Consider the following 25,087-nt stretch of genomic DNA (forward strand, 5'->3'; position numbering starts at 1 on the left):
ACATGTATGAAAGACCAGCCGGCTGATGTGTCAAAGCCGCGCTGGATCCCGTGCTGGGTCTGACCGAGGGCGACTTGGATGCTGCCAACAAGTCCCAGCATGTTTTGGCGAGCTGACGACGGGCAACGCCACGACAGAAATTCGGCGTTACTCTTTAGATACATAAAACATGGCTGGCGCAGCTGTTATGAAGCAGGCAACCAGAACAGGGTGCCTAGTGCTTCGATCCCGCCCGACGACGCTGAAGAGGCCAGCGTTCCTACGTACGGCAAGCCCGAGGGCGGCGCGCCGTGACAAGACTAATCGATTGGATCATCTCCGAAGGAGCTTTGCTACTTACACTACAGCATCGTCATCAAAGCCTTCTAACGTTAATAAGACGCGTCCGTTCATCCATCGCCCGCAGCTCGCTTGGTCCGTGCAACAACAAAATTCACGCAAGTCACTACTACTATACTGTACAACCTGAGTGAATCTGCTGGGTCCCGCAGAGGCACCTTGAGTTGACTGTGGTAGTGCGCCGCCCTGCCTACCATCTGTACCTCCGGTATGACCATTGTGGTGGTCGATTCAGATGCTACGTGGGCGGGTGGTTGGGCGCCCAGATCGTATGGATTCAGCCATAATGTCAAGCCCGCGGACAAAGTGAACCACACCGTCCTTGCGCCGAAAGTACCGCCGCTTTCCAAGACCGCCAACGGGGCTTCTGTCCTACGCCTCCAAGCTCCATAAACGTTCCCTTGCGACCGTTGTTGGAGACCAAGTCAAGGTGTCTGGACTTGACAATGTATACAGGCTCAACATTCCAAACCCTTTCTCCTCGTCCAGCAAGTCGAGCCACGCAAGCCCGGTCCATGAGCTCATTCGCGCTGGGAGGTAGCATTTCGGCGCCGGGCGCCTTTCTTGTTGACCATGGCGGGGAGGGTAGAGCAGTCTGTGTGGCCTCGCAGTCAACATCAATCTCGTCGGCTCCCGGTCAGGATTAAGAGATTGAAAGACTTCTCTCCGTACGGCTTCTCCAAGGCAGCGCGGGAAGACTTGACGCGCTGTTATGTCGGCAGCCACGCTCGGATTGAACCGGCATGGCGTCAACACCGTCGATCAAGGATCCGCGCCAATTGACATGCTAGACATTATTCTATAAGAAATGTTTTGTTTTTGAAGAAAACGGCTACGGAATCGTTGCAGAATCGCTCAGTGATGTTTGACGATGTTGCGCGAGTCGTTGCGTCGCTGGCGAGCGAAAGCAAGACGAGCTTGTGGGTGGCAAGGCCACATAGCTATAGGGGCGAGTGGCAGATACATCCTACATGATAAACATGAAGTTGGGGGCTCGAGTTGTCATCTCATGTACGCATCACACGAGCGCATGTCTCGGGCCCATCCGCGATGCTGTTGCGTGTGCATGCCGACGTGCAGGGAGACAAGGGGTTGGGGTTTCTACCAGACGGGAGCCCCCCCCGCGCCGCGGGCCGCCCACCTCTCTAAATAAATCATCCATTCCCCAAGGACCCCTGAACCGTCCAAAGAGGACTTTCAGTATCGACACGCGATGCAACATGAACGCTTTCAACCTCTGAGCGTTTCGGATGTGGCAATTGTTGACGAGAGACGTGCTCGAACCTGACAGAATGGAGCCTGTAAGTAGGTTTTACCACCTAACGTTAAGAGAGACCATCCGGCTCACGAGTCCACAACCCACACCAGCCTAGCCGTCACTGAAACTTGAAGCCGCAGGGCAGCAAGGCAGATCGTGGGCTGGGTGGATGGACTGACAGCTCGTTGATGACAGCGGCAAAATGCTACTACAGCACCTGGGGGGTTGACAAAGAAACGTCAAATCAGCGCGTCAACAACTTCAACCCGATCCAGCAATACTATGTATGTCCGCCTGGAGCCCACGACTCTGCGTCCGCATCATCATGTGACGACGGCAGCAGCGGCAGAGGGACAAGACCACCTGCAGCCACTCACTGGCACATCCATGACATGATGCTGACTGATGATTCTCAGGTTTTGCCCCTCATCATCCCCTCCCGCTCCCACCTCCCCCCTGCTCCGAGTGTCCCGCGGCTCCCGCCCCGGCTGCCCCTCGTTTTGCCCCTCACCGTCATCAGCAGCACCAGCAGACACCCGGCAAATGGCTCCCGACCCCCCCTCGGGCCAGCTCCCAGACCCTGTGTTGCACAACACGGCCAATCAAGCTGGTTGCGCGGGATCTGACCAAGCTCAGCCGCAAGATTGGATAATCGCGTCAGACGGCGTCAAAAACTGTAATGAGGTTATGTGCTGTATGTAGAGTAACTACCCGCGTCGCCGACCAAGTCCCCTCTCCCTACACCGCGCTGAGTGACCGGCCATGCGCCTCAAGCCGTGACATGATTACCCGATGCCCGACAACCCGTGCATGCCGGAGTGACGACATTGGTGGGTCTAGATATTCCTGCCTATCCAGGTCCTCCGGTTGCTCCCCGTCCGAAGCATCCCAGCCAGCCAGCCATCTTGGAAAGCACATAGCGCCACTTTATTAACTCTACTACTTCGCTGCTCCTCGGGATCCTTTTTCTCTTTCCCCTCACTTCATCATCTCCTACCATTTCCATTTCCATTTTCATTTTCATTTTCTAAACTTTCGCCCTCAGCCGAACCCTCTCAATCCTCACGCACCAATCACCCACCAGACCACCGCCAACATGGTCCAGCAAGTTCCCAAGCCTGATCGTCTCGCCGACCTCCTGAGCCTCAAGGGCAAGGTCGTCGTCGTCACCGGCGCGTCTGGGCCCCGCGGCATGGGCATCGAGGCCGCTCGCGGTAGCGCCGAATTCGGTGCCAATGTGGCTCTGACCTACTCCTCTCGCAAGGAGGGCGCGGAGAAGAACGTCGAAGAGTTGATCAGGGACTATGGCGTCAAGGCCAAGGCGTACAAGTGCAACGTTGCCGACTACTCCGACGTGGAACGCGTCGTCAACGAAATCATCAAGGACTTTGGCAAGATTGACGGCTTTGTTGCCAAGTAAGAGAATGTCATTGACCTTGGGACAGAATCGAAGAAAGCTGACTGAGCCCCCCGCGTCTTCCAGTGCCGGAGCCACCGCTGATGCGGGCGTCATTGACGGCACGTCCGAGGCCTGGGACAAGGTCATCCAGGTCGACCTCAACGGCACCGCCTACTGCGCCAAGGCCGTTGGCGCCCACTTCAAGAAGCAGGGCCACGGCTCCTTCGTCATCACGGCTTCCATGTCCGGGCACATTGCCAACTACCCGCAGGAGCAGACGTCCTACAACGTGGCCAAGGCTGGGTGCATCCACATGGCCCGCTCCCTCGCGAACGAGTGGCGAGACTTTGCTCGAGTCAACAGCGTCTCTCCCGGCTACATCGACACCGGTCTGTCCGACTTTATCGACCAGAAGACGCAAGACCTGTGGCGTTCCATGATCCCGGTATGTCTCAAGATCCATTGCTGGCTTGCGGATTGACAGGCGACAAACATTGTTCAAGGTAAACTGACATGTATGCTGCGACAGATGGACCGCAACGGCCAGGCCAAGGAGCTCAAGGGAGCTTATGTCTACCTGCTCTCGGATGCCAGTTCCTACATGACCGGAAACGACATGGTGATTGACGGCGGCTACACATGCCGATAAGCGCGATATCCTTTTCATTCGTATTGAGGGGAGCGGCGAAAAAGATTGTTGGTTAGCTTTGGGCACTTGAGGCGTGAAAGCAGTGCTCTTGCCCAAGATCGGGTCTCAAATAGTCATAAAATACATCCAAACACGCCCGAGCCTGTCCATTGATGATCAGAGAAAGTGCCATGGAAAGAAACCGGCTCACTGAATGTGCCGGCGACGTTGGTCGGGCTCGACTCTGCTGCCACAACGTGAAGCAGGGCCAAACGGCACAACTGCCAAATGTCAGAGAAAACACTTCGCACTTGATTGTTGCCTATACCTCAATTGTGCCAGACGTATGTGGTAGTTGTGTTGAAAAGACTGAGCTATACATCCAGCAGCTTGACCAGCCCACATGCACGGTTGCATTCCACGAGGGCGCAATGCACCACCACTCCAGAACATTGCAAACTTGCCATTGAGTCGAGCAAGGTCTCCAGATGCTGGGTCTTGAGTCATCGACAGTTCATTGAGACGGCTGCTTGAGGACTGAAGGCCGTGTTTGCATCGTGATTGTCACATCATCTTGACCGACAGCGCACTCACTTCGCCTACGTCACTAGCGCCCTTCCGAAACATCTTTCGACGCCAATGTTCTGCAACAGCGGACGAGAACCCGGGCCCATATAGACGGCACTCAATTTTGACTTGGTGCGCGTGATCGCGGCCGGCCGCAGTGCCATCGACCTGCGAACGACATGAATCGCGCACATTTCGGGCACCGTAGGCGCGATGTGTGTGGGCGGAAGTCGCGAGAATCATGAATACCGTAACCATCGTGGATATCGTAGAACTGTGCAGTTGAAAGGGAGGCTAACCTCACGAAGTATACCAAACGTTATGGGAGCATCATCAAAACGAATTAGGGAATCTGAATCGTTGCCAGCACCTAAAGTGCGTGGGGTGCGGCGTTGGAGTGACATCGAAAAGGAGCAACAGGCAGTCGTCACTTTCTGTCAGTTATTGAATAGACTTGTACAGGTCGCGCGAATCGTTTCCCAGAACCAGCCGTCATATATTCACGAAAGAGTCAACGGAACACGATGTAAATTGGCGACGTCCATACGGAGATGACCTCGATCGCCTCATGTAAAGAATATCTCTCGGAGAAAGATGTCGATATAAAACGTCTAGTCTCTACGTGTCAGCGTGACTATACAAATCCAGCCCAGCTTGTCCAGCAAGCTGCATGGTAAATTGGCGAGCTGTAGGGTGGTTCACTTTCACCTACGCATGTGTGGTGTTGTTGCCATCGCGAAGGTCGCCAGGCGGCTTGCATCGGCTAGGGCGTCCCAGCACCTGTTAAGCCGAGAGCCACGCGACATCGCGTCCACTGGGGCGGGTGAATTTACGTATTACAACTCCATCTCGGCCTCGTGGCAAAGCTATTCTAGGCATTCGCGGAGTAGCAATCATGGGGTCGCGGGCTCACCCGTCTGGGGTTGTCCCACAGCACAGGTCGGGTCTCCTGCACCCCAGGATTTAACAAGGTGGATTGGATTTCTGGCATCTCAAACCGAGTCATCTAGACTCCGAGAGCGTCTACTTGGCGCATGGCTTTCGCTCACGATGCCTTTGCACCAGAAAAGCACGACGAACTACCACCTGAGAGCGACAAATGGGATATGATGGGGAGAGTATCGGCTCGGGGCGGCAAAAATTTGCACAACACTGTCCACCGACCTGCTCGATGCCTGACAAGGCCGTCATGACTAGTGGTTATTCGCGCCTTTGTGGCCGTCGACTTGTCATCGCCATGTATCACGCTTTCATCAAATGTCATTGCCTGCCACAGGCCGGCAACGTCGGCACGCAAAAGACCCATTCCCGTAACCGACAGCGAGGGATTGTGAAGAAATAGCGGTAGTAGTAGAATGATAACCAACCATCAATAGTTCCCTTGATGATGGGGCCGTGGTTGCGATTAGTAGCCGTATCATGACCTTTGCCCGGGCCGTGGTTAACAAGAGTCCCTGGATTCCTCAAGCGGAATTGACCGAGGCTCGCTCATCAGAACCAACAGTCAGTGACCCTCTTGTGCGGGGGAAATCGTGCCAGCCGGTCGCCGAACGAGCAAAGGTTCCCAATACTCACACCGCGCTTGACGTGACGCCCAATGACAAAAAGCCACTGGCACTACGCGTGCCCGTGGTCCGACTCCAGGATTTCGTCACCTCGTTCAGAGAGCCCAGCGGCGATTGCAGGTCATCCTCCTCGTACGCAAGGGCATTGGTGGATGTCAGCAAGCAGCCTGGCGGAGCCAAGAGATGCAAAGGTTCCCAGCTCGGGAGGCTGGAACTGGTCCACCCGGCTTGCATGTGGCCAAAGGTTAACAGGGAAGCCCGGCGCTATCCCCAGGTTGGCCCAGCTACTGACAGGGGGCGCCGACATTTGAGATCGCAAGACTGAGTGAGACAACCGAGAGATGGCCGAATGTGATGGGACGACAGCTTTCGTAAGTGACAGATGACACTTGGAGCAAAGCGAGTTGGGTCAACGTTGGCGCATCGTTCACTCCGAGGGGCGACTGAATGCACGAAAACGGTTGGAGACTGTTGGCGGGCGCACACGTTGGACACCTGGGTTTGGTAGGTACTTGCCCAGTTCCCGACATATCCTCATGTTTCCGGCAGTTGGCGGATGGTGCTGCTGCACGGCTGGTTCCCGTTGATGAGCCTGAACGTTCCGAGCACGACCACCCAACTGCGGACACCTCGTTTCGCCAGCGCTGAATTGCAAATATGCTACAACTACCTTCCCAATTCTCCCCAGCCTGAGCGAATTAAGCATAACTGAAGCGCCGACTCCCGACGCGTGAGGCTCTTGGCACGACATCGAGACGCCAGCCAAAGAAACTGTGGCGCGGCACGGCGCTCATCAACGACTGGATGCGCGCGCAGCAGCAGCAGCAAGGGCCGTTCAACAACACTGATTCCATCACGACTTGTGCCGGGGACGAAGATTAGCACCAACCAGCCTCCTCCAGCCGATAGTGCAAGACGGCGACACTATGTGAGAGAGGCAGCCCACGGGTGTGGCTGCCAACATGAAGCTGCCTGTCACGCAGCACACAGATGACATGACAGGGCCAGAAAGTCCAGGGCCAGAAAGTCCAGGGCCAGAAAGCCCAGGTGAGCACCAGACGACTTTTGTTCGCCACGAGGGCAGATGTGCCACATTGCAGCTCGTAGCGCGTGTGCCAGCGGGGCCGGGGTAGTTTGGGGGGGAAACGGGAGAGCGACGGCGCCTTGGTGCCGCTGCTTTCCATCCATGGCGTCCGTTCCGCGCGGTGGTCAGCATGGATCGTGTAGTCGTCGTAGTTAGTTGGTAGGTGCGGAGGAGATCGAGGCTACTACCTCTACTACTGGCGCGAGATACTACCACTTGCGGGCTGATGCGGAGACAGGCGGTTCGTGTTCCGGCAAGGGGGGTCTATTTTGGACTGGCATCAACGAACAGTGTTCTAGATGCGCGTCCTTCGATGGATGCAGCCGGTGACTCTTCAAATCTTGCCTTGCCGAAAGTGAGGTTGAGCCTGGAGAGATGGTCGCGTCTCCGGGGCCACAAGATTGTCTGTCACCCGTGGGCTACAGTCTATACTGTACGCATTTGCCGGAAACCCGGCGCCGTCGAATGCGAGCATTGCGAGCCGTTGAATGCCAACATCGCAACCACGGACGACAAATGCTCAAGTTCTGGTTCGCAGCCCCAGAAAAACGCGGCTGTGTTGACAGCAGCTCGTTCTCCCACAGCCGGCATCGAGTCCACTTCCCCCCCGCCCCCTGTACATACTTACATGCAGCAGCCCGGCCACCCAGGTCCACCACCCCCCGCTGACCCCTGTGGCGCCGAAAGCGCGTACTGGCTTACAGGTAGGTTGCTGGCACCTAGGGCGCGCCAGAGAGCGTGCTGGTCCTCTTCGGCGGGCGGGCGCGAGGGGCTCACCTCACTCCAGGCGAGACCGTTGCCCAGCGCGTGTGGCTACAAAAGTCCCCCCAGCCCCAAAACGATGCATTTCTCCGAGGCCACCTCGGTCGCGTCGCCGCCATGGCGGTGATATTTTATCTTTTCTTCATGAGGACCAAGATTCGATGCTAGTAACAAAATAGCCCATGTATGCTCGTGGTCGCGAAAAACCTCCCAACATCCATGGAAGTCTCAAGGGAAAAAGGATGAGTACCTATCATTCGACGGGCCTCGACGACAGCTTACATTTCAGGAACCCGCCGGCTCGGGTCAGCGGCAGGTAATTACGGCATGAAATGGACGCAAAGTAGGATCGCCATGCCGCCGCCAGGGCCTGTTCAGGAAGCTGGCCATGAAGCTGAGTGTCACCCCTCGCCCGACATCGACATGTGTGTCGCGCCGCACAGTCACGCGAGGGGGGTAGACGAACTTCTGGAAACGTCAGCGAGGCCAGGAACGGCTAGCAGGCACACAACACCCCTCCTTCAGCAAGGTAGGGCCAGGGGGCGATGGCGCATGTGGCGGGCAGAAACAAGATGCGGCTTTCGCGTGGCGTCCCACCAACCGACCGACCAGGCGCTTGTGCTCCCGGTGGCGACGCGGGCATCTCAAGGCACAATCGAGTTGAACGTGGAGAGACGGGGCTCCCGCCGCCACCGCACCAGCAGCGGAAGAAGCAGCTCAGGGTGGTGTTACTGCAAGGAGATGAGCCCGGGAACCATGCCACGGGTGATTGCTTCGTCGACTCTGCCAAGGCCCTGTGCTCTAAGCCCGTCATGGGAGGTGCTCGCTCCAAAGGCGCAAACCACCAAGCGAATGACATCTCGCCTCTGCTGGCTTTTGCCTTGCCTTGCCTTGCCTTGCCTTGCCTCTGCTGGCTCTACCAAACGCGAAGAATCGATAGGCATCATCAACTGGGGCACCCCAACTCGAGCGTGCCCAGTTCTTATCGCGGCCGGCAGGCATGAGCCTGCATGAGATGCCCCATCACACGACCACCAGTGCAGTCCGAGCACGTCAAAGAGATAGATAGCTGCTGTCGCTGCAGAGATTGGTAGATAGTAGTACGTATGTACACACAGGAATACTTGGAGCCGTAGTAGTACGTTACTACTACTTAGTACGTGCTAGCACACCCTACCAGGCAAGGCGTGGGAGGGTATCGCCGCGCCCAAAACTCACCCTGTCGATCTGTTGGTCTCGGTCGCTTCCGCCGGCCTGCCAATCGCAGTCGGCCAGACGTCGGTGTCGCACAGCAAGAGACCCTCATGAGGTCCTGGACTCCTGGCGCGCTGGAAAAAGTTCCGCCGCTACGTCTGGGGGCGAGGCCGGGATGCCCCTCCACATGCACCACCATCCATCCCCCTCCCCCCTTGCCCCCTTTCCCTTGCCTCCCCCACCATCCCCGGACCGGCGGGCCCACAACCGCACACCACGCCACTTGTACCAGTTGCTCGTTCCTGTTGTTTCTCTTGTCGGCTGTGGACAGAGAGAGATGGGGGGACCTTGTGTGTGTGTGTGTGTGTGTGTGTGTGTGTGTGCGGGAGGGATCTTTTGCATGCAAGCGCGAGAAAGTGGCGTAAGCGGACGGTGCTTCCGCCAAGGGGGCGAGGAACCGTCTTGGCTGTGGAGTCTGGACATCGACAAGGCGACCAGGGGGGGGGGCGACATGGGGGACTGGATCGTCACACTTCGTGGGAAGCACGAGTGCAACCTCAAGGGCCTGCCCGTACAGGCAAGGAGGGACAAGGAGCCAAGCAGATGTATGGCGACGGCCGGAGGGGACACGAACCAGCCGAGCGCTTGGGGGGGGCGTATGTATGTCTGCGTCTCGTTTATAACGACGCGAAGCTCCCATCTCGTCTGTGCGCGAGGATCTTGTGTATCCCCCATCGCGTCCGTCTGTCCTCCTTTTCTCCCTCGTCGCCAGCCGTTGACTCGCCTGGCCTCGTGTCCCCTTTCGACAGGAGAGCTCGTCCCGTGTAGACCTACCTACAGAGGCAGCTCCCGCCGTCGTCGCCGCCGCCACCATGGCCGACGCCTCCCCCACGATCCATGCGCGCGATGCGCAGTACGCGCCCATGGGCAACATCGAGAAGCACCCGTCCGTCGAGGCCGTCGATGTCGCCTCCGTCACCAAGTCCAACTCGGAGGAGACGGATGAGAGGATCACCGATCTCTTCGTCAGCTTCCCCGAGGTCAAGGGCATCGCGCCCGAGACGAACCCCCTCACCGTCCGAGCCGTCTTGACCGGCATCGTGCTGGGCTCGCTGGTCAACGCCTCCAACGTCTATCTCGGTATGCTATACTACTATGCCCCTCTCTCCAATACCCATCTTCATCGTCTTGACGCAACGTATACAGCCGGCTAACTGCTCCCCGCCACCAGGTCTCAAGACTGGCTTCACATTCACCGCCAACATGTTCGGCGCCATCTTTGGCTACGGCGTCATCCTGCTGCTCACCAAGACGCTGCCCAACGTGGCCGGCGTCGGCGGCCCCTTCGGTCCTCAGGAAAACTCCATCGTCCAGGCTTCCGCCACGGGCGCCGGCGGCATGGCCGGTGTCTTCGTCGCCGGTCTCCCCGCCATGTACAGGCTCGGCCTCCTGTCCGAGGACCCCAAGTCGGACTTCCCCCGAATCCTGACCATCACAATCATCTGCGCCTTCTTTGGCCTCTTTGCCGCAGTGCCCCTGCGCAAGTTCTTCATCATCAACGTCGCCCGCGAGCTCAACATGGTGTTCCCTACGCCCACGGCCACCGCCCTGGCCATCCGCTCGATGCACGCCGTTGGCTCGGGCGCCGCCGACGCCATGAAGAAGATCAAGGCGCTGGGCTACGCCTTCCTGGGTGCTTTTATCCATATCGTCGTCTCTCAATACGCCGACGGTATCCTCCACAACTGGCACGTCTTTGTCTGGATCCACTCATGTAAGTCCCTGCTACGAACAACAACGTCCCTCTCGACTCACTCATACGCACCATGTATGTGGCAACGAACGCTGACTTGAAACAGGGTCAAACTACACCAGCTGGGCGCTCAACATTGACAACTGGGGCTGGTACATCCAGCTGACCCCCGCCTTCTTCGGCTCCGGCATCCTCGTCGGCCTCAACGCCGCCATCTCCTGGTGGGGAGGCACCCTCGTGGCCTACGGCCTCATCGGCCCCGTCCTGGTCCACTACGGCGAGTGCATCGGCCTCGAGATTGGCGAGGGCAAGTGGGCCGGCCAGGTCAGCTTCAACAGCCTCTCGGGCGTGAGCAAGCCCGGGTACGTCCCCAGCCCCCGGTACTGGATGCTGTGGCCCGGCGTCATGGTCCTCATCGTCTACTCCCTCGTCGAGTTCGTGCTGCACTTCCGCGTCGTCTGGGACGGTGCCAGGCTCGCCTTCCGCAGCCTGGCCGTCACCGTCAACACGCAGATGCAGAAGCGCGGCAAGTCCAGCCCCTTCCTCGAGAAGCAGGCCGCCAAGGCCAACGAGCGTGAGAGCCTGCTCCAGGACTTTGCCGGTCCCGAGCAGCAGGTCCCGACCTGGCTTTGGGTCACGGGTGCTCTCGTCATGGTCGTCGTGTCGTGCTTCGTGTGCCACTTCCAGTTCCACATGAACGCCGGCCTCGCTATCCTGGCCTGCCTCCTCGGCCTCATCTTTGCCTTCCTCTCCATCTACGGCGGTGCTGTCACCGACACCGCGCCCCTGACCGCCTCGTCCAAGGCCTCCCAGCTCGTCTTCGGTGGCATCACAAAGGGCCACATGGATGTCAAGAGCGCGCAGAGGGTCAACCTCATTGCCGGCAACATCGCCTCGGGCTGCGCTGACGTTGCCACCTCCCTGACCAGTGACTTCCGTGTCGGCTTCCTCCTGAAGACGCCTCCTCACCTGCAGTTCTACGCGCAGGCCATGGGCGCCCTGGTTTCCGTCTTCCTCGCCCCCGGCATCTTTGTCCTGTTCATGTCCGCCTACCCTTGTGTCTGGAAGGAGGTCAGCGCCAAGGAACAGGCCACCTGTCCCTTCCAGGCTCCCTCGGTCGTTGCCTGGAAGGCTGTCGCCGAGGCCGTGACCCTGGACAAGATCCCCATCCCGCTGTCCTGCACCATCTTCTCCATCGTCATGGGCGTCGTTGCTGCTCTGCAGGCCGTCTTCAAGAACTTCTACCTTGTCGGCGACCGACAAAAGTATCGCAACTGGCTCCCCAACTGGATGGCCATTGGTGTCGCCTGGGTCCTGGGTGTCGATTCCGGCTACGCCAACGCCATCCTCTTCGGCTCCATCACGGCCTATTTCTGGCAGAGGAAGTCGCTCAAGAACTTCGAGATGTACGCCTTCAGCGTGGCCGCCGGCTTGATTGCAGGCGAGGGTCTGGCTGGTGTCGTCAACGCCGCCCTGACCTTGGGTGAGGTCGACGGTGGCGTCAAGGGCACCATGATGGGCCTACCGGGGCAGTTTTAATTTTAGTAATGATGATAGCGATGATGGACTGATACCCCCACGAACCCCGTGACGTGGGGCGGACGAGAATAAATACGGCACTGCATACTGCTTATACGGTACTATCTAGTACTGATAAATGACGTGCTCTTGGAGCCAAGCCGCTCGTGGGTGACTGTGCGTGTTGTGTCCCGCCGCGTTGGATGTGTGGCCTCAACGCATACGCTGGGGGGAGGACTCAAGATGCCTCGTCTACAGTACGACAGCTGCATCGTCCCAGGCATGCTGAATACGTAAGAGGAACGTCGATCGGCCAAGACTTTGTTGAGGCGCCGCCGCGCAAAGGTCCCTGACAGACGCGCTGCATGTGGTCAGTCACTCCTATTCAACCTCAACCACCTCGAGAGGATCATGCGTCACGGGGCAGGAGCTTGGCCATCGTATCGACAGTCCCGAGCACAAGTGGATGCAGGTACAGCGCGTCTTACACGACCTGTACCATTGGGAGGATGGGCTATAGCAGCTGGCGTCCCGTCTTGTTCCAACTGCTGCTGTGCTGCGTTGCACTGGCAAGTGGTTGGCAGCAACTCAGTATGTAAGTTGTAAGTAGTACCTCGTAATTGTAAAAAGGAAATGCCACGAGGGGGCGGGACTCCGCATGGGTTCCCACCGATGGTGGCTGGCTCGTGATCGACTGCGGATTGGGCCCACAGGCGTTGTGCGCCGCCGATGCCGTTCCTGTTGGCTGGAGGAGCCGCACGTTGCTCCTCGTGGACTGAGCTCTGTCAACGTGCACCCTGAACAATAAAGGCTGAAACTCCGACTTGACGCTTTGGTGATTATTCGCGCCGCTCCATGCAGAACTCGCTGCCCCCTCAGGGCCCGCCAGTCATCTATGAAGCGGGCACGGGGCTGCCTCCCCGGATCTTTGATGCCATCACGAGAACACCCAGTCCATACAGTGGGGGCTGCTTGCCAATGATACTGTGTAAAATGACCATAATTCTGGGGGCTCGCAACTCCACCATCGCCATCAAGTGTTGTTAGCTCAACTCGCCCGCAACATGGCGCGCCCGTGCACCAACCTCACAGATAGATGAGAGGTCATTGGCGGTATAGTAGCCATACTAGCACAATAGCAACTGCGGGCACTATGTCCATCGTGGGTCTTTCATGTAACTATACGCCTCTTTCCCCATACTGTATCGCGCGCGCCATTCGCCCACCCAACTCTCCGAGAGACAGATATATTGCCCGGGCCACGCCTTCGACAATAAAGGCCCTAGTCCATCGCCTCCACGACCGCCTCAACATTCTTCACGCTCATCACATCAACAAGTGTGCCATATTTTCCCTGTCCGCAGCTTCCATCATGCGGGCCCTTTCACTTCTCCTTGGCCTTGCCGCTCTCGGCAGCGCCTTCGTCATCCCGGAGAACATGACCGACGGCGTGTACGAGGTCATAGTGGACCACGCCGGCAACGAGCTCCATCGCCGCATTGGCGACGCGGACGTTGTAGGTCCCATAAGGATAAGAGATACCAACCGGAGGAAACTCGAGTCCCGTGCGTGGAAGGACAAATTAAAGACCAACTGCAACTGCTGGCACGACCTCAAACACTCCGACACCGACGGCGCCGTCGACGCTCTCGTGTATCAGATTGGGCCGATGCGGCAATTCAAGGGACCAAGCGTATTTTCCATCAAGGGAGACGTTGTTGCCTTCGCCTGCAACCCCGGCACGAAAAAGACGTATACGTCCAACTGGCTCATACCACGGTTGCTGGACGAAGTGACCGAGAAATGTGGTACCTACGTGAGCGGCGCGGCCAGACAGGACAACGGCGGAGATTACCCGGTGGCATACGTGGGCTACATGGAGAGCCTTCCTGGTTACTCTCTTTGCCCTACGGTTATGAATTATTTTAAGGATGACCATTGTTGATGCCCGGGGGTGGGGGGTGGCTCGTGACGCACATTTGCGATTGGATTTACAAAGCACATGAGGGCCAGCAATCGATGATGATGGACTCGGGCACCGGGAGCAGCAGCGCATGGGCGAACAGGATATGCGTGTGTGCGAGGAGAGCGACTGAGACGCGCGGCCGAGCGAGAGCGCCATCGATCGTCAACAACTTTATTTTTGATCTGTATATATTAGCCGCGAGTATCTACCAAGTGCTACCAGCAGCTTTCATGTACGTAGTCTGCTATACGAACACGACCCACCGTCTAGAGCGGATCCATGCAACGTCCAAGGGGTGCCAAGTGCTACAAGTGCCACAATGTCTAATCAAGTGCGCACCAAGGCATCTTCAGTTTGTCAAGCGGGTAATGTCGCGTCCGAGACAATGCTACAGCAAACGGCTGGGAGCTGCACGTGCTCGGCATGCACGCGGCAGGCTGAGAGCGTGGGGGTGAGTTATGTATGTCTGGGACGCCAACCAAAAGGCCACCACCAAGAATTTGGCACGTCACATTCGCTTGGCTGTCGGCTCTTGACACGTGGTGCAACCGATGCATTGCCTTTCGTCACCAGGACTTTTCAGGCTCCCTGAAGACGAATCTCGGGGGGCACCAGACGGGGCGTTTCCCTTCACGAATGACGAGTATTGATGGTTTCGGAGTCCCAAGCGTTTCATTGCAGTCTTTCCCAACTAAGCCTAGACGTTCTGGTACACTCGCGAATCCTCGACGGCAATCATCGTCGCCAACCTCGTTGACCCCTGACGTAGACCCTCTTCCGCCGCATGTTCAACCTGCGCTCCTTCAACGGCGGCTGTCTCAACAGTCAACAACCCCTGTCATCCCGTCTTTTGCTAGGAACAGTCTACCATAAGCTTATTGTATGTATGGTGCATGTACACCTGGCAGCTGCCCCCCTCGGTGCACTAAGAGCCGTTGTGAAATTGTAACATTAGCAACAGCGCGATGGCCGACTTTATATATGCACGCATTGCTTACCTTTCCATACTGACATTGGGGTTTCCTTTGTGCCTTTATAATCTTAAAGATAATATAAGGGTAGATTCTGGAGGGTCGTTGTTGTCCCTTATCGGATGGCGGTGCGACGCTATATCTCGTATACTCGCACGTCTGGTCCCTAACGTTACACTATGGGGTTTCATGGTTCGACCCATTAGTTAGCGCTCCGCAGCCTCTAGACCTATCCAATACATGTAAATGAATGGATAAGTGAGAAGAAAGATCATAATCTTAGATTGGTACCTCGTTCGGGGCGCTCAAGTTTTTCTCGTCGGCATATTCTTGGGCCTGGCCTTTGTCTTTGAAATAAGGCATATCGTATACGGGGAGGCCGGCGCGGACGCATGGTGCGCTGGCATGGAGGAGCAAGAGCGCGAGCAGGGCGGCCGGCATCATGTTGTGAGGATTGAGATGGAAGCAAGACGTGCAGAAACTCGAGGTTGGCGCAAGTAAAAAGCGTGATGGCAGCAGAATGAAAATGGTCGGGCCCGGCACCTTCTAGAGTCAACGGAGTGGAACAGCAAACACCTGCTGCTGGGCCAGGTCGGCACCGCTCGTTTTATATGCTCGCGAGAGGCGGTTTATTGTTGCCTAGTCCAATAGAAATGGACACTTGGCGTTTTGAAGACGGGCATGCTGTAAGATATTAGCCATTTTTTTCACAAAGCATCGTTTGATAAGAACGCTTGGTTCCGTTGGGGATGTTTCATGTTGAAGAGGAAAAGGCCGGCTGAAGATGCCCGTGCTCTGTCTGGTTTGGGGCTCTTACCTACGGATAAGGAGCATTGCCGCGGCCTGTCGAACCGGCAGCCACCTTGCGCACGCCATGGTTGCAGTTACGCGCCAGAGCATCCATAGACGGCCCATTTGCATTGGCAACGCATCGTGTGATGAAGCAACGGACCGGAGACGGGGCCGCCAACACGCTATATCGTCCTCGGTCCCTGGCTACCGTATGTACAATACAATATACAGTATGTATACAGGGGAATGCATGGCAGCACTGCTTTGCACACCGAGCCTTGAGGAACGGAGCCCTCAGCGGTCTTAACATCAGTACGGGTCTCTAGCTATTGAGCTAGCTTAGAGGCACCGGCAGTAGCACCGGCCTCCAGCCGTAGAGGAAGGGGGAGGGGGAAACGACGTAATAGTAATAGTAGGGAAAACGCCAGTAGATTGTGAGATAAAAATAAGTTTAGGCCAATAGGAATAAAGCTTTAAAAACTGCTCTCTCAACTACCTAAAGTATGCAAAAATCCGGCTATATAACCCTTTCGGAACTTGGTTGCTTAAGGCATAAGCCGACCGACTCAGGGGGGGAGGTAAACTCTATGTACGTAAGTCGGTAGTAATGGCAATAGGAGACGAATATACTCGGAGGAAGAAGAAGAAGAGGAGGAGGAGGAGGAGGAGGAGGCCTACTGGCTAGAAGATAAAGATCTAGGCCTGTGCAGCGCCGAGTGAAGCGCCGCATCGCCTAGCACGCCCGGCCAGAGCAGCTCCGGCGGCTCGACGACGAGCGACTCCGAGAGGCCGGCGAGCGCGAAGCCGAATAGGATAGTAGCGAGGGTCATGAGTAGCTCGAAGCCCTAGCCCGCCCCGTAGCCTTAGAAGACGCGCTACTCGGTCAAGACGTCGGCGCTCAGGCGCGTCAGGAAGCTCAGGTTCGCGAGCATGTATATCGACATGTCGTTTCGATGGCTTCCCATCCCACAACTCGACAACCGATAATCTGTCGCGGCTCACTTGCGGCGGGCAAATCATACGTGCCGCTAGTAGTTAGTAGAAGACCCAGTCAGTGCCTGGATTCGCGGGTGGGTGGTGGTGTCGGTCGGCCGGACCGCTGCAGGCGGCACAAGAAGGTTTGGGCTAGCCAGGGATGGCTCCAGGCCGCCCCAGTTTCTTGACTCGTTCGTTCGTTCCACGATAACGCCCGTGGTCGTTGGCGTCTCGTTGGGGGTTTAGAAAGCATTTCATCGCTCGCTCGCTTGGCCCTACGTACCTAGGACCGACGTTGGCGTGCGTGAGATGATGATGGCCCTGCAGTCGTGTGGCCTGTCAATGCATGCTTTCGTGTCCCGTTAGTAGCGGCATGCAGACGGAGGGGGCGCGTCACCGACACACGACACGACGACCGCGAAAAGACGTGACACGTCATTTTTTGGCCTGTGCAACGGGATGACACAGGGCTGATCGCCCCAATCCGTGGTAAGTGCCAGCATTCCCTGCCGTGGCGGCGCCCCGAGTGAGGATGCTGCCCTTGACACAACCGGGGCAAACATGGTCATGTGTGTTGTCGGAGTCCAAGGTCGGCAACTCAACTCATTATTATCATGTGCAAAGTAACTCGTTCCCAGCACACAGGTGTACGGAGCATCGATCTCTGGCACGCAGTGATTCTTCCGACGACAGGGGGCCGGATCTCGGGCGCTCCACTGTTTCGGTCGTGGGCGGGGGGGCGTAGTGGCTGGACGTGTGTGCCTGGCGTTGAAGGCTTCATGTTCAACGTTCGCTCTCTTGTCAACGCATTCAACTGCTCAATGACTGCTAGCAGCACGTCCGTACGTTGAAAATGAGGCAGGTGGGAGCCGTACGGCTGATGTGTCTTGCAGACGAGGGCTTCCCTTCTCATCAGGGATCAAGCTCACGATGAGGAAGGAGTCTTGTCGGCCGCCGTTCCAGGCACCACCACCATGATCGCTGTGGGCCGTAGCGGCCAATTGCCGATCCCGCGCCCACCCCATCGTCCAGCTCAGGGCAAAGATGGGTCCTCCGATTGGCGGGTGAGGCCTCTGGCCATCCCCCCCCTCTCTCTCCCCCCCAAAGCCCCCTTTGATGGCGGGCCACAGGGTCCAGGGGTCACAGAAATGGCAAAAGCAATCCCCCTAGCGCACGATTGACGTCCACTTCGGCGAGAGCTAAGCCCGGGGCGCACGAAGTGGTGGTGGGATTGGCAGGTGTTTCTTCTTCCTCCTCTTCTCCCCCGTTGACCGTTGCTCCAACCCACCACCACCGCCGTCCTTCACCCGCTTCTGCTGTGCATTGCTGTTGCTGGGACATCGATCCCGTTCTTCTTTCAGTTTGGCCCGTCTCTCTTTTTCCATCCGCCGCTCCGTCGACCTGTACAGCCAGCTTCGTGGCTCGACGACGATGCAGCCTCTACGGGTACTGGATTCTGCCAGTATCGTCTGACTCGACACCCGACCCCGCCACCGCCGCCGCCGCCGCCGCCTTCATCGACGCGAATCCCCCTCCCAAACACCCTCCTCCCGCCGCCATGGCCGCCCTCGGCAACCTGCTTGAGGGTCGAGGCTTTCTCGACATTTTTGTACGGCTCCCCTCCTCCCCTCTCGCGCATGGATGTCGCGGTGCGGTTGGGAGACGACGCTCAGTCGGCCGCACCAGAGCGACAAAGAAAGAAAGAGAAGCATCTGAGGGCTAACTGGATGGACGGTAGAAAGGTGGCAAGGACCCGCGTGTCGGGTCCGGCAGAGAAGACTCGTCCGGCGGCGGGACGCTCAGCACGTCGGCCAACAACAAGACGTCGTCGCTGGGCAAGCTAGGCGCCACATTCATTCCCATTGCCATCTATGTCGCCGTGTGTATCATCGTCTTCGTCACGCTACGGCGCAAATGCATTCGCGTGTACGCGCCTCGGACCATAGCTGCCCTACGAGCGCCAGAGTAAGTCCCCGTGCCCTCTTCGACCGTCGTTCTCGGCCCCTGGGCTCACCAAAGCAAGGCTACCAAGCAAGGCGCTCCCGTCAGGATGGTTCAACTGGGTCGTGCCGTTCTTCAAGGTCTCGGACACCGTGGTCCTCAATAACGGCTCGCTGGATGCCTTCTTCTTCCTGCGCTTCCTCAAAGTGCTGAGGAACATTTGCGTGGGAGGCTGCCTCATCCTTTGGCCAGTTCTTTTCCCCATCCACGCGACCGGTGGCGGCGGGCTCACGGAGCTCGACTTGTTGACCATTGGCAATGTCAAGGACTCGGGTCGGCTCTATGCCCACGCGTTCATGGCATGGACTTTCTTCGGTGGGCACTCTTCTCTCGTTGTGCATTTGCTTCGGCGTGTGTCGCCTCTTTGCTGACGCGCGCGCGCCCCAGGGTTTGTCCTCTACATGATTGTGCGCGAGTGCATATACTACATCAACATCCGCCAGGCATACCTGTCGTCCCCGTACTACGCCGATCGCATCTCGTCGCGCACGATTCTCTTGCAGTGCGTGCCGCAGTCCTATCTCAACGAACGACGTCTTCGGAAGCTGTATGGCGACCAGGTGAAGCGCGTCACCATCCCACGGACGACCAAGGCCCTGGCCAACATGGTCAAGGAGCGCGAGCAGACCGCCATGCGCCTAGAAAAGGCCGAGGTGGAACTCATTCGAAAAGCCAACGCGGCGAGGGTGAAGTGGGCGAGGAAGACGGCCAAGAAGGAGGCAAAGGAGGCGAAGCGGGCGAAGAAGATGCTGGCATCGTCAGAGACGCACGAGATGAAGCAGCACGGCGCAAGCCCGCCGCAAATACCCCACTCGGACTCCATCACGTCGCAACAGGACCTTGTCACGGTGGGCACGAACTCGATGAGCGACGACAGCCAGGTTGTGGACCGGGGAGGCTGCATCGTGGTTGAGCTTCCCGGTGTGGCCGCGATGGAGGCAGACGAGAAGGACGCCGAGGCCGATGAGGCAGTCCACGTGGTGAGAACCGACACGGGCGAGACGAAAAAGGATGACGACGACGACGAATACACGCATCCGTACGGGCTCGACCCGAAGCTTGCCGACGTCAGGGGCTCCGTCGCGGCGCAGTACCTCCCCGTTGAGCAGCGGCCGTATCACCGCCCCCTGGGCAACTTTTTGCGTCGCGTCGACACCATCCGGTGGACGCGCAACCGTCTGCGCGAGCTCAACGTGCAAATCTACAAGATGCGCAAGCAGGTCCGCCGCGGCGAGGGCGCGACGCTGCCCGCGGCCTTCATCGAGTTCCGCACCCAGGAGAGCGCGCAGGCGGCGCACCAGGTGCTCGTGCATCACCGGCCGCTGCAGATGTCGTCGCGCCTGCTGGGCGTGCGGCCCGACGAGGTCATCTGGAAGTCGCTGCGCATGTCCTGGTGGGAGCGCATCGCGCGGCGCTTCCTGGTGCTGTCCCTCGTCACCCTCGCCGTCATCTTCTGGTCCATCCCGTCGGCCGCCATCGGCCTCATATCGCAGATCGACTTCCTGGCCAAGAACATCATCGTGCTGTCATGGCTGCTCAAGCTGCCGTCCTTCGTCGTCAACTTCCTCCAAGGCTTCGTGCCGGCCATTGCCCTGTCCCTGTGGATGGCGGCGGTGCCCATCTTGCTGCGCTTCTGCGGCAGGGTCGCCGGCATCCCGACCGTCACCATGGTCGAGCTGTTCGTCCAGAACGGCTACTTTGCCTTCCAGGTCGTCCAGGTCTTTCTCATCACGACCCTTACCTCGGCGGCGTCGGCTGCCTTCACCGACATCCTCCAGAACCCCATCAAGGCCAAGGACATCCTGGCCACGAACCTGCCCATGGCGTCCAACTTTTACCTGTCGTACATTCTCATCCAGTGCCTCGCCAGCAGCGGGACTAATCTGTTGCATGTGTTCCCCCTGATACGGCATTACGGGCTGGACAAGATGAGCAGCCTGCCACGCACGCGATACAGGGCGTGGCGCCGGTTGCGGCCGGCGCAATGGGGCGGCGTGTTTCCCGTCTTTGCCAACATGGGCGTGATTGGTATGCTCCCTCACTGATGATGCCCTCCCGTGCTTGGGATATATATTCCGCCGTGCGTGTGTGTGTGTGCTGACTCGGACCGTCCATCGCAGCCATGAGCTACGCCTGCATCGCGCCTCTCATTCTCGTCTTCGCCGCCGGTGGCATGGCGGCCATGCGCATCGTCTGGCGATACAACCTCCTCTACGTCTACGATTCCGACTTTGACAGCAAGGGTCTCTTCTATCCCCGTGCGCTCCTGCATCTCATCATTGGCCTCTACCTAGCCGAGATCTGCCTGATCGGTCTGTTCGCGCTGCACCTGTCGTTCGGCCCACTGGCCATGATGGTCATGTTCTTCCTCTTCACGGGACTGGTGCACCTGTCCCTAGGCGATGCCATCGCCCCGCTGTTGCAAAATCTCCCACAGACGCTGGCGATGGAGCCCGACGTACAGCGCGAGGAGCGTGAGGCGGAAGAGCGGGCGCGAGAGCTGGCGAGGGCGCGCGCCGCCGAGGAAGGGGACGGGGCCACGGGGGCGAACACCGACTACTATGATGCCACGCAGACGTTTGGCGAGGAGGAGGAGATGGACGGGCGCGGCGACGGTGACAACGACGACTTCATGGATGAGGACGATGAGGGGATCGACACAGAAGACGAGGAAGACGAGCACATCGTGACGGGCGAGCGGGCGCTCGAAGGCGCGGGGAGCATCAAGGCCACCCTCACCGAGTGGCTCAAGCACGTCACCAAGTCCAAAATGCAGTCCGAGGCATCGCGCTCCGGCATCCCCGACGCCTTCGACAAGGTGGCGCTGTGGACGGGCGCGAAGCGGGATCCGGAAAAGCCCCCCGGCCTCGTCGCGCGGTGGCTGCATCCCGAAGAGTATGAGGACTTTGTCGCGCTGCGCGAGGCCCTGATCGAGCCGGAAGAAAAGGACCGGCCCAAGATCGAATACCCGCCGGGCCCGCGGAAGCGCTTCTGCGAGTTCACGCCGCCCGAGGTATGGGCGCCCCGGCCGACGCTCTGGATCCCCCGGGACGAGGCCAGGGTCAGTCGGCAGGAGGTGGCACACACGAGGAAATACACGCCCATTGCAGACACGGCGGCCATCATGGACGACAAGGGCAGGATCACAGTCTTCTTTGACGAGGCGCCACTCCATGAGCCGAGACTGATGCTGTGAACATGAGGCAAAGCCCGGACACCAGACTGGGGTTCTGCTCTGAATTCATATGTACAAGTAGATATTAATTCGGATCATGATAATCGTAATGGCATGGCATCAGCGCCCTCCCCACATGCAGCCCAGCCAGGTCTTTGTTTCGAGCGTTGGAGTGTTCGAGCGTATATATATGTACTCAGCCGCCGCCTTCATGTTCCCCTTGGGCAGCACAGCACAGGATTACTTGCCCAGTCTCAACGTGCAATGACTTGACTGTTCAACGCCTGGGCTTTTGGGGCTTGAACAGGGACAAACTCCAGTCTAGTCGATCCGCGAAATATGATTTCCCAAAATTGCGATCCGGGGGTTGTTGTTGGACTCTCCCCTCCCACAGCGGGTGATGAAAGGGGAGGGAGAGAGGACGTCGTCCGGCGCTGCCTGTACCGATAACAAAGAGTCCGACCGATATTAGCCGGGCATCTCGGCGCGATGCGACATCCTGGAATACTGCACGGGCAGCTCCGAGGCCGCCCAGGGGGGCAACGTGACCGAGTCCGTCCTCGACGGCGGCATGCTGAAGCACATGCTCCGTATGTCTCCCGGGCCCGGCGAGTCGCGGCTCATGACATCGCCGGGGAGCTCGCTCCGGGCGTCGGCGTCGGCGCCAAACGGCGAGTCGTCGTGGCCCGCCTTGTATCCGATGGCGACGATGTGCGTCTTGTCGTCCATCTGATCGTCGTCCACCGGAATAGGCCCCTCCACGTCGCCGCCGCCACCGCCGCCAAGAGCGCCTTGCGCCTTCATCCTATTCTTCTTCTCCTCCTCAACCTTGCGGCGCTGTCTCCTCACGATGAAGAACACGGCGAGGGCCACGCCGCACAACACGGCCAAGGCGCCCACGACACCGCCGGCGATGGCCCCGACAGAGGTTGACTGCTGCTGGCCGCCGCCGGATGCTATGGCGCTGGGCTGCGCGGAAGATGTGGCCGCGCCGCCGCCCTCGGGCGAGGCGCCCTTGTTCGTCGCAGTGCCCTGCTGCCCCTGCGTGGGCGCGTTGCTGTTGGTGGGAATCGCCGACGTGTCGACCAGGAGCATCGTCGGCGATACGATGTAGTGGGCGGTCGCGGCCTCGACGCCGCAGGTGACGAACGTGTACGACCCAATGGCATTGGTCTGCTGGACATTGTAACTCAACAAGGCGGTCGAGCAGTACTGTCCAGAGGGGCTGTTCGATGATAATCCACGCACCACCACAGTCAGCTTTACCCGTCCCTGGAATCTATTTTACTCATAGAGTTTTCCTCCATGATAGATAGATGAGACTGTTAACTGACCAAGTGATTGCCGTGTTGTCCTTTGTCTTCGTCGGCCCCGGACACCCGCCCGAACAGCCATAACTATCGATACACGTGGCGTATATCGTGCACTTGTCCAGGTCCGACGTCGCGCAGAAGCCCCAGTACGTGGAGCTCCAGTTGCACGCCGAGCCCGAGGGGGCGAAGCGAGGCTTCCGCGGGTCGCCGTTGAGGTAGCCGCACGTCGACGACAGGGCCGAGTATTCGCCCCGAGGGTTGAGGGGAAACGCCGGCGGCGGCGTGATGACGGGCTTGGCTGGGTTCTCATCGCTGCTGCCGGAGGGTATGATCAAGGCGGCGCCGAGTGACGGCCCACTGCTGCTGCTGCTGCCCCCCAGGCCGAGGACGACGACGACCCAGGGTAATAAGACGGCCGCCGCAAAGGGCATGGCGAGGGTATCGATAATGGCCAAAAAAAATAAACGGTAACGACGGGTTTCCAGAGCTGGTGCTTTGTCTGGCGTGCAAGATGTCAGTGACTCACGGGGCACGGCGCAACAGCAAGTAGGAAGCAAAGCATCGAGTCTCTCTCTCGCTCGCTCGCTCGCTCCTCAAGTCGAGTCTGGTCCGTCCCTAGGAGGAGGAAGAGGAGGAGACAGTGAGCGAGCGGACCATGGGCCCTTCATAAGGGGGCCGCGCGCGGGATGAGTCGAGGGCAGTGGACTGCCATTGCGACACCCCCCCCCCCCCCGACGGGGACGCCCTGTTGGCTGTGCACCCTATTCTGCGCCAAAATTCTGGAGTCTGGGTTGAAAGCGTGAAGCATCAACATCGTGGCCCGTCCTCCTCTCCCCTCCTATGTCAGAGGACAGACAACTTGGTTAGGGGGAAAACTGCGTTGTGAGTCTGTGCTTGGTCCCATGAGGCGTTCGTGGGTGCCCACTCACAAGCCATCCCGCAAGCCAATCGTCCGTGACTGCACGACATGCGCCGCCCGGTGCTATTTTCTGGCCATGCAGTGTGTCATCCCACCAACGCGGCTCGTTTCAGGAACTGTGTCCTTGGCGTGCTCAGCCATGAGTGGTATGTATGTATGTTCGTTCTTCGGTGCTAAGACTCGTGCTGCTGGGCCTAGTATTGTATGTCGCCTCTGACTAGTTAGCTCATGTTCGCCCCCCCCCCTCCCCTTTCGTCCACGCTTCGGCAAAACACTACCGGCCGTGACGGGCCCCCCTTCGTTTCGACCGCACGTCGCCTGTCAAGAACATATCTCTGATTCGACCCAAGGTGCATGGAGCGAACGCGCTCTGATGCCGGTGCACAAGCCGCCGCATGCAAAGCTCGCGTCCTCCTCGTTTCATGCACCCACAAGGCAGCCGCGAAGCGTCACAATAGGGCATTGGAGGACGATCACCGGGGATTATGTTCCTCACTTCTTGCTTGGGCTTACGAGTGGAGGGCCCTCGATATAAAGGAGTGGGTTATCCTCTCGTGTCCACCATGGCTAGGAACGGGCCGCTCCCAATCGAAGCCAGGACATTCTGGTGCTGTCAGACACGGTCAACGCCTGTATGTCTGGTCGCATCGAGGCAGCTCCTGTGGGCCCCGCTGATAGGAAGGCTGGCCGATTTGGCCATGACTCTGTGCCTGGAAGCTGTGCGTGTGCCGGCTCTGATCGGATATGCCTTCACATGCAGCATCGTCGGTCTTGTTCGACGCCAACGGCTTCGCCCTCTCGTCGTCGAGGTATTGACTGCATGCGGAACCGGTTTACCGACTAGAGTCGAAGCCGGTCTACCGTTAATATATACGGCGAATACGTAGCAGTTCCCGTAAAGGCTGATG

General features: G+C 58.5%; 5 protein-coding genes across 5 annotated transcripts; 4 read left to right on the forward strand and 1 right to left on the reverse strand.

The window, feature by feature from the left end:
• The first annotated feature begins 2,639 nt into the window (after positions 1 to 2,639).
• LXR1 (Sorbose reductase) lies at positions 2,640 to 3,939 on the forward strand. Its single transcript, XM_047990432.1, has 3 exons — positions 2,640 to 3,013; positions 3,081 to 3,441; positions 3,526 to 3,939. The coding sequence occupies exons 1-3, from the start codon at positions 2,694 to 2,696 to the stop codon at positions 3,643 to 3,645; spliced, it is 801 nt and encodes a 266-aa protein (XP_047846439.1). The 5' UTR covers positions 2,640 to 2,693; the 3' UTR covers positions 3,646 to 3,939.
• A 5,592-nt stretch (positions 3,940 to 9,531) lies between these two features.
• On the forward strand, positions 9,532 to 12,211 carry JDV02_008802 (uncharacterized protein). The gene is made up of 3 exons (XM_047990433.1): positions 9,532 to 9,936; positions 10,028 to 10,570; positions 10,656 to 12,211. Exons 1-3 carry the CDS (start codon positions 9,669 to 9,671, stop codon positions 12,086 to 12,088), a joined length of 2,244 nt encoding a protein of 747 aa, XP_047846440.1. The 5' UTR covers positions 9,532 to 9,668; the 3' UTR covers positions 12,089 to 12,211.
• Positions 12,212 to 13,439: 1,228 nt separating this feature from the next.
• Positions 13,440 to 14,012, forward strand: JDV02_008803 (uncharacterized protein; the record flags this gene model as incomplete). The annotated part of the gene is made up of 1 exon (XM_047990434.1): positions 13,440 to 14,012. One exon carries the CDS (start codon positions 13,440 to 13,442, stop codon positions 14,010 to 14,012), a length of 573 nt encoding a protein of 190 aa, XP_047846441.1.
• A 4,044-nt stretch (positions 14,013 to 18,056) lies between these two features.
• JDV02_008804 (uncharacterized protein) lies at positions 18,057 to 22,083 on the forward strand. The gene is made up of 5 exons (XM_047990435.1): positions 18,057 to 18,380; positions 18,510 to 18,736; positions 18,795 to 19,087; positions 19,160 to 20,800; positions 20,893 to 22,083. The coding sequence occupies exons 1-5, from the start codon at positions 18,330 to 18,332 to the stop codon at positions 21,966 to 21,968; spliced, it is 3,288 nt and encodes a 1,095-aa protein (XP_047846442.1). The 5' UTR covers positions 18,057 to 18,329; the 3' UTR covers positions 21,969 to 22,083.
• Positions 22,084 to 22,415: 332 nt separating this feature from the next.
• On the reverse strand, positions 22,416 to 23,691 carry JDV02_008805 (uncharacterized protein; the record flags this gene model as incomplete). The annotated part of the gene is made up of 2 exons (XM_047990436.1): positions 22,416 to 23,172; positions 23,282 to 23,691. The coding sequence occupies 2 exons, from the start codon at positions 23,689 to 23,691 to the stop codon at positions 22,416 to 22,418; spliced, it is 1,167 nt and encodes a 388-aa protein (XP_047846443.1).
• Between the last annotated feature and the right edge of the window lie 1,396 nt (positions 23,692 to 25,087).

The sequence above is a fragment of the Purpureocillium takamizusanense genome, chromosome 9 (genome assembly GCF_022605165.1).
Source record: "Purpureocillium takamizusanense chromosome 9, complete sequence".
Classification (NCBI taxonomy): domain Eukaryota; kingdom Fungi; phylum Ascomycota; class Sordariomycetes; order Hypocreales; family Ophiocordycipitaceae; genus Purpureocillium; species Purpureocillium takamizusanense.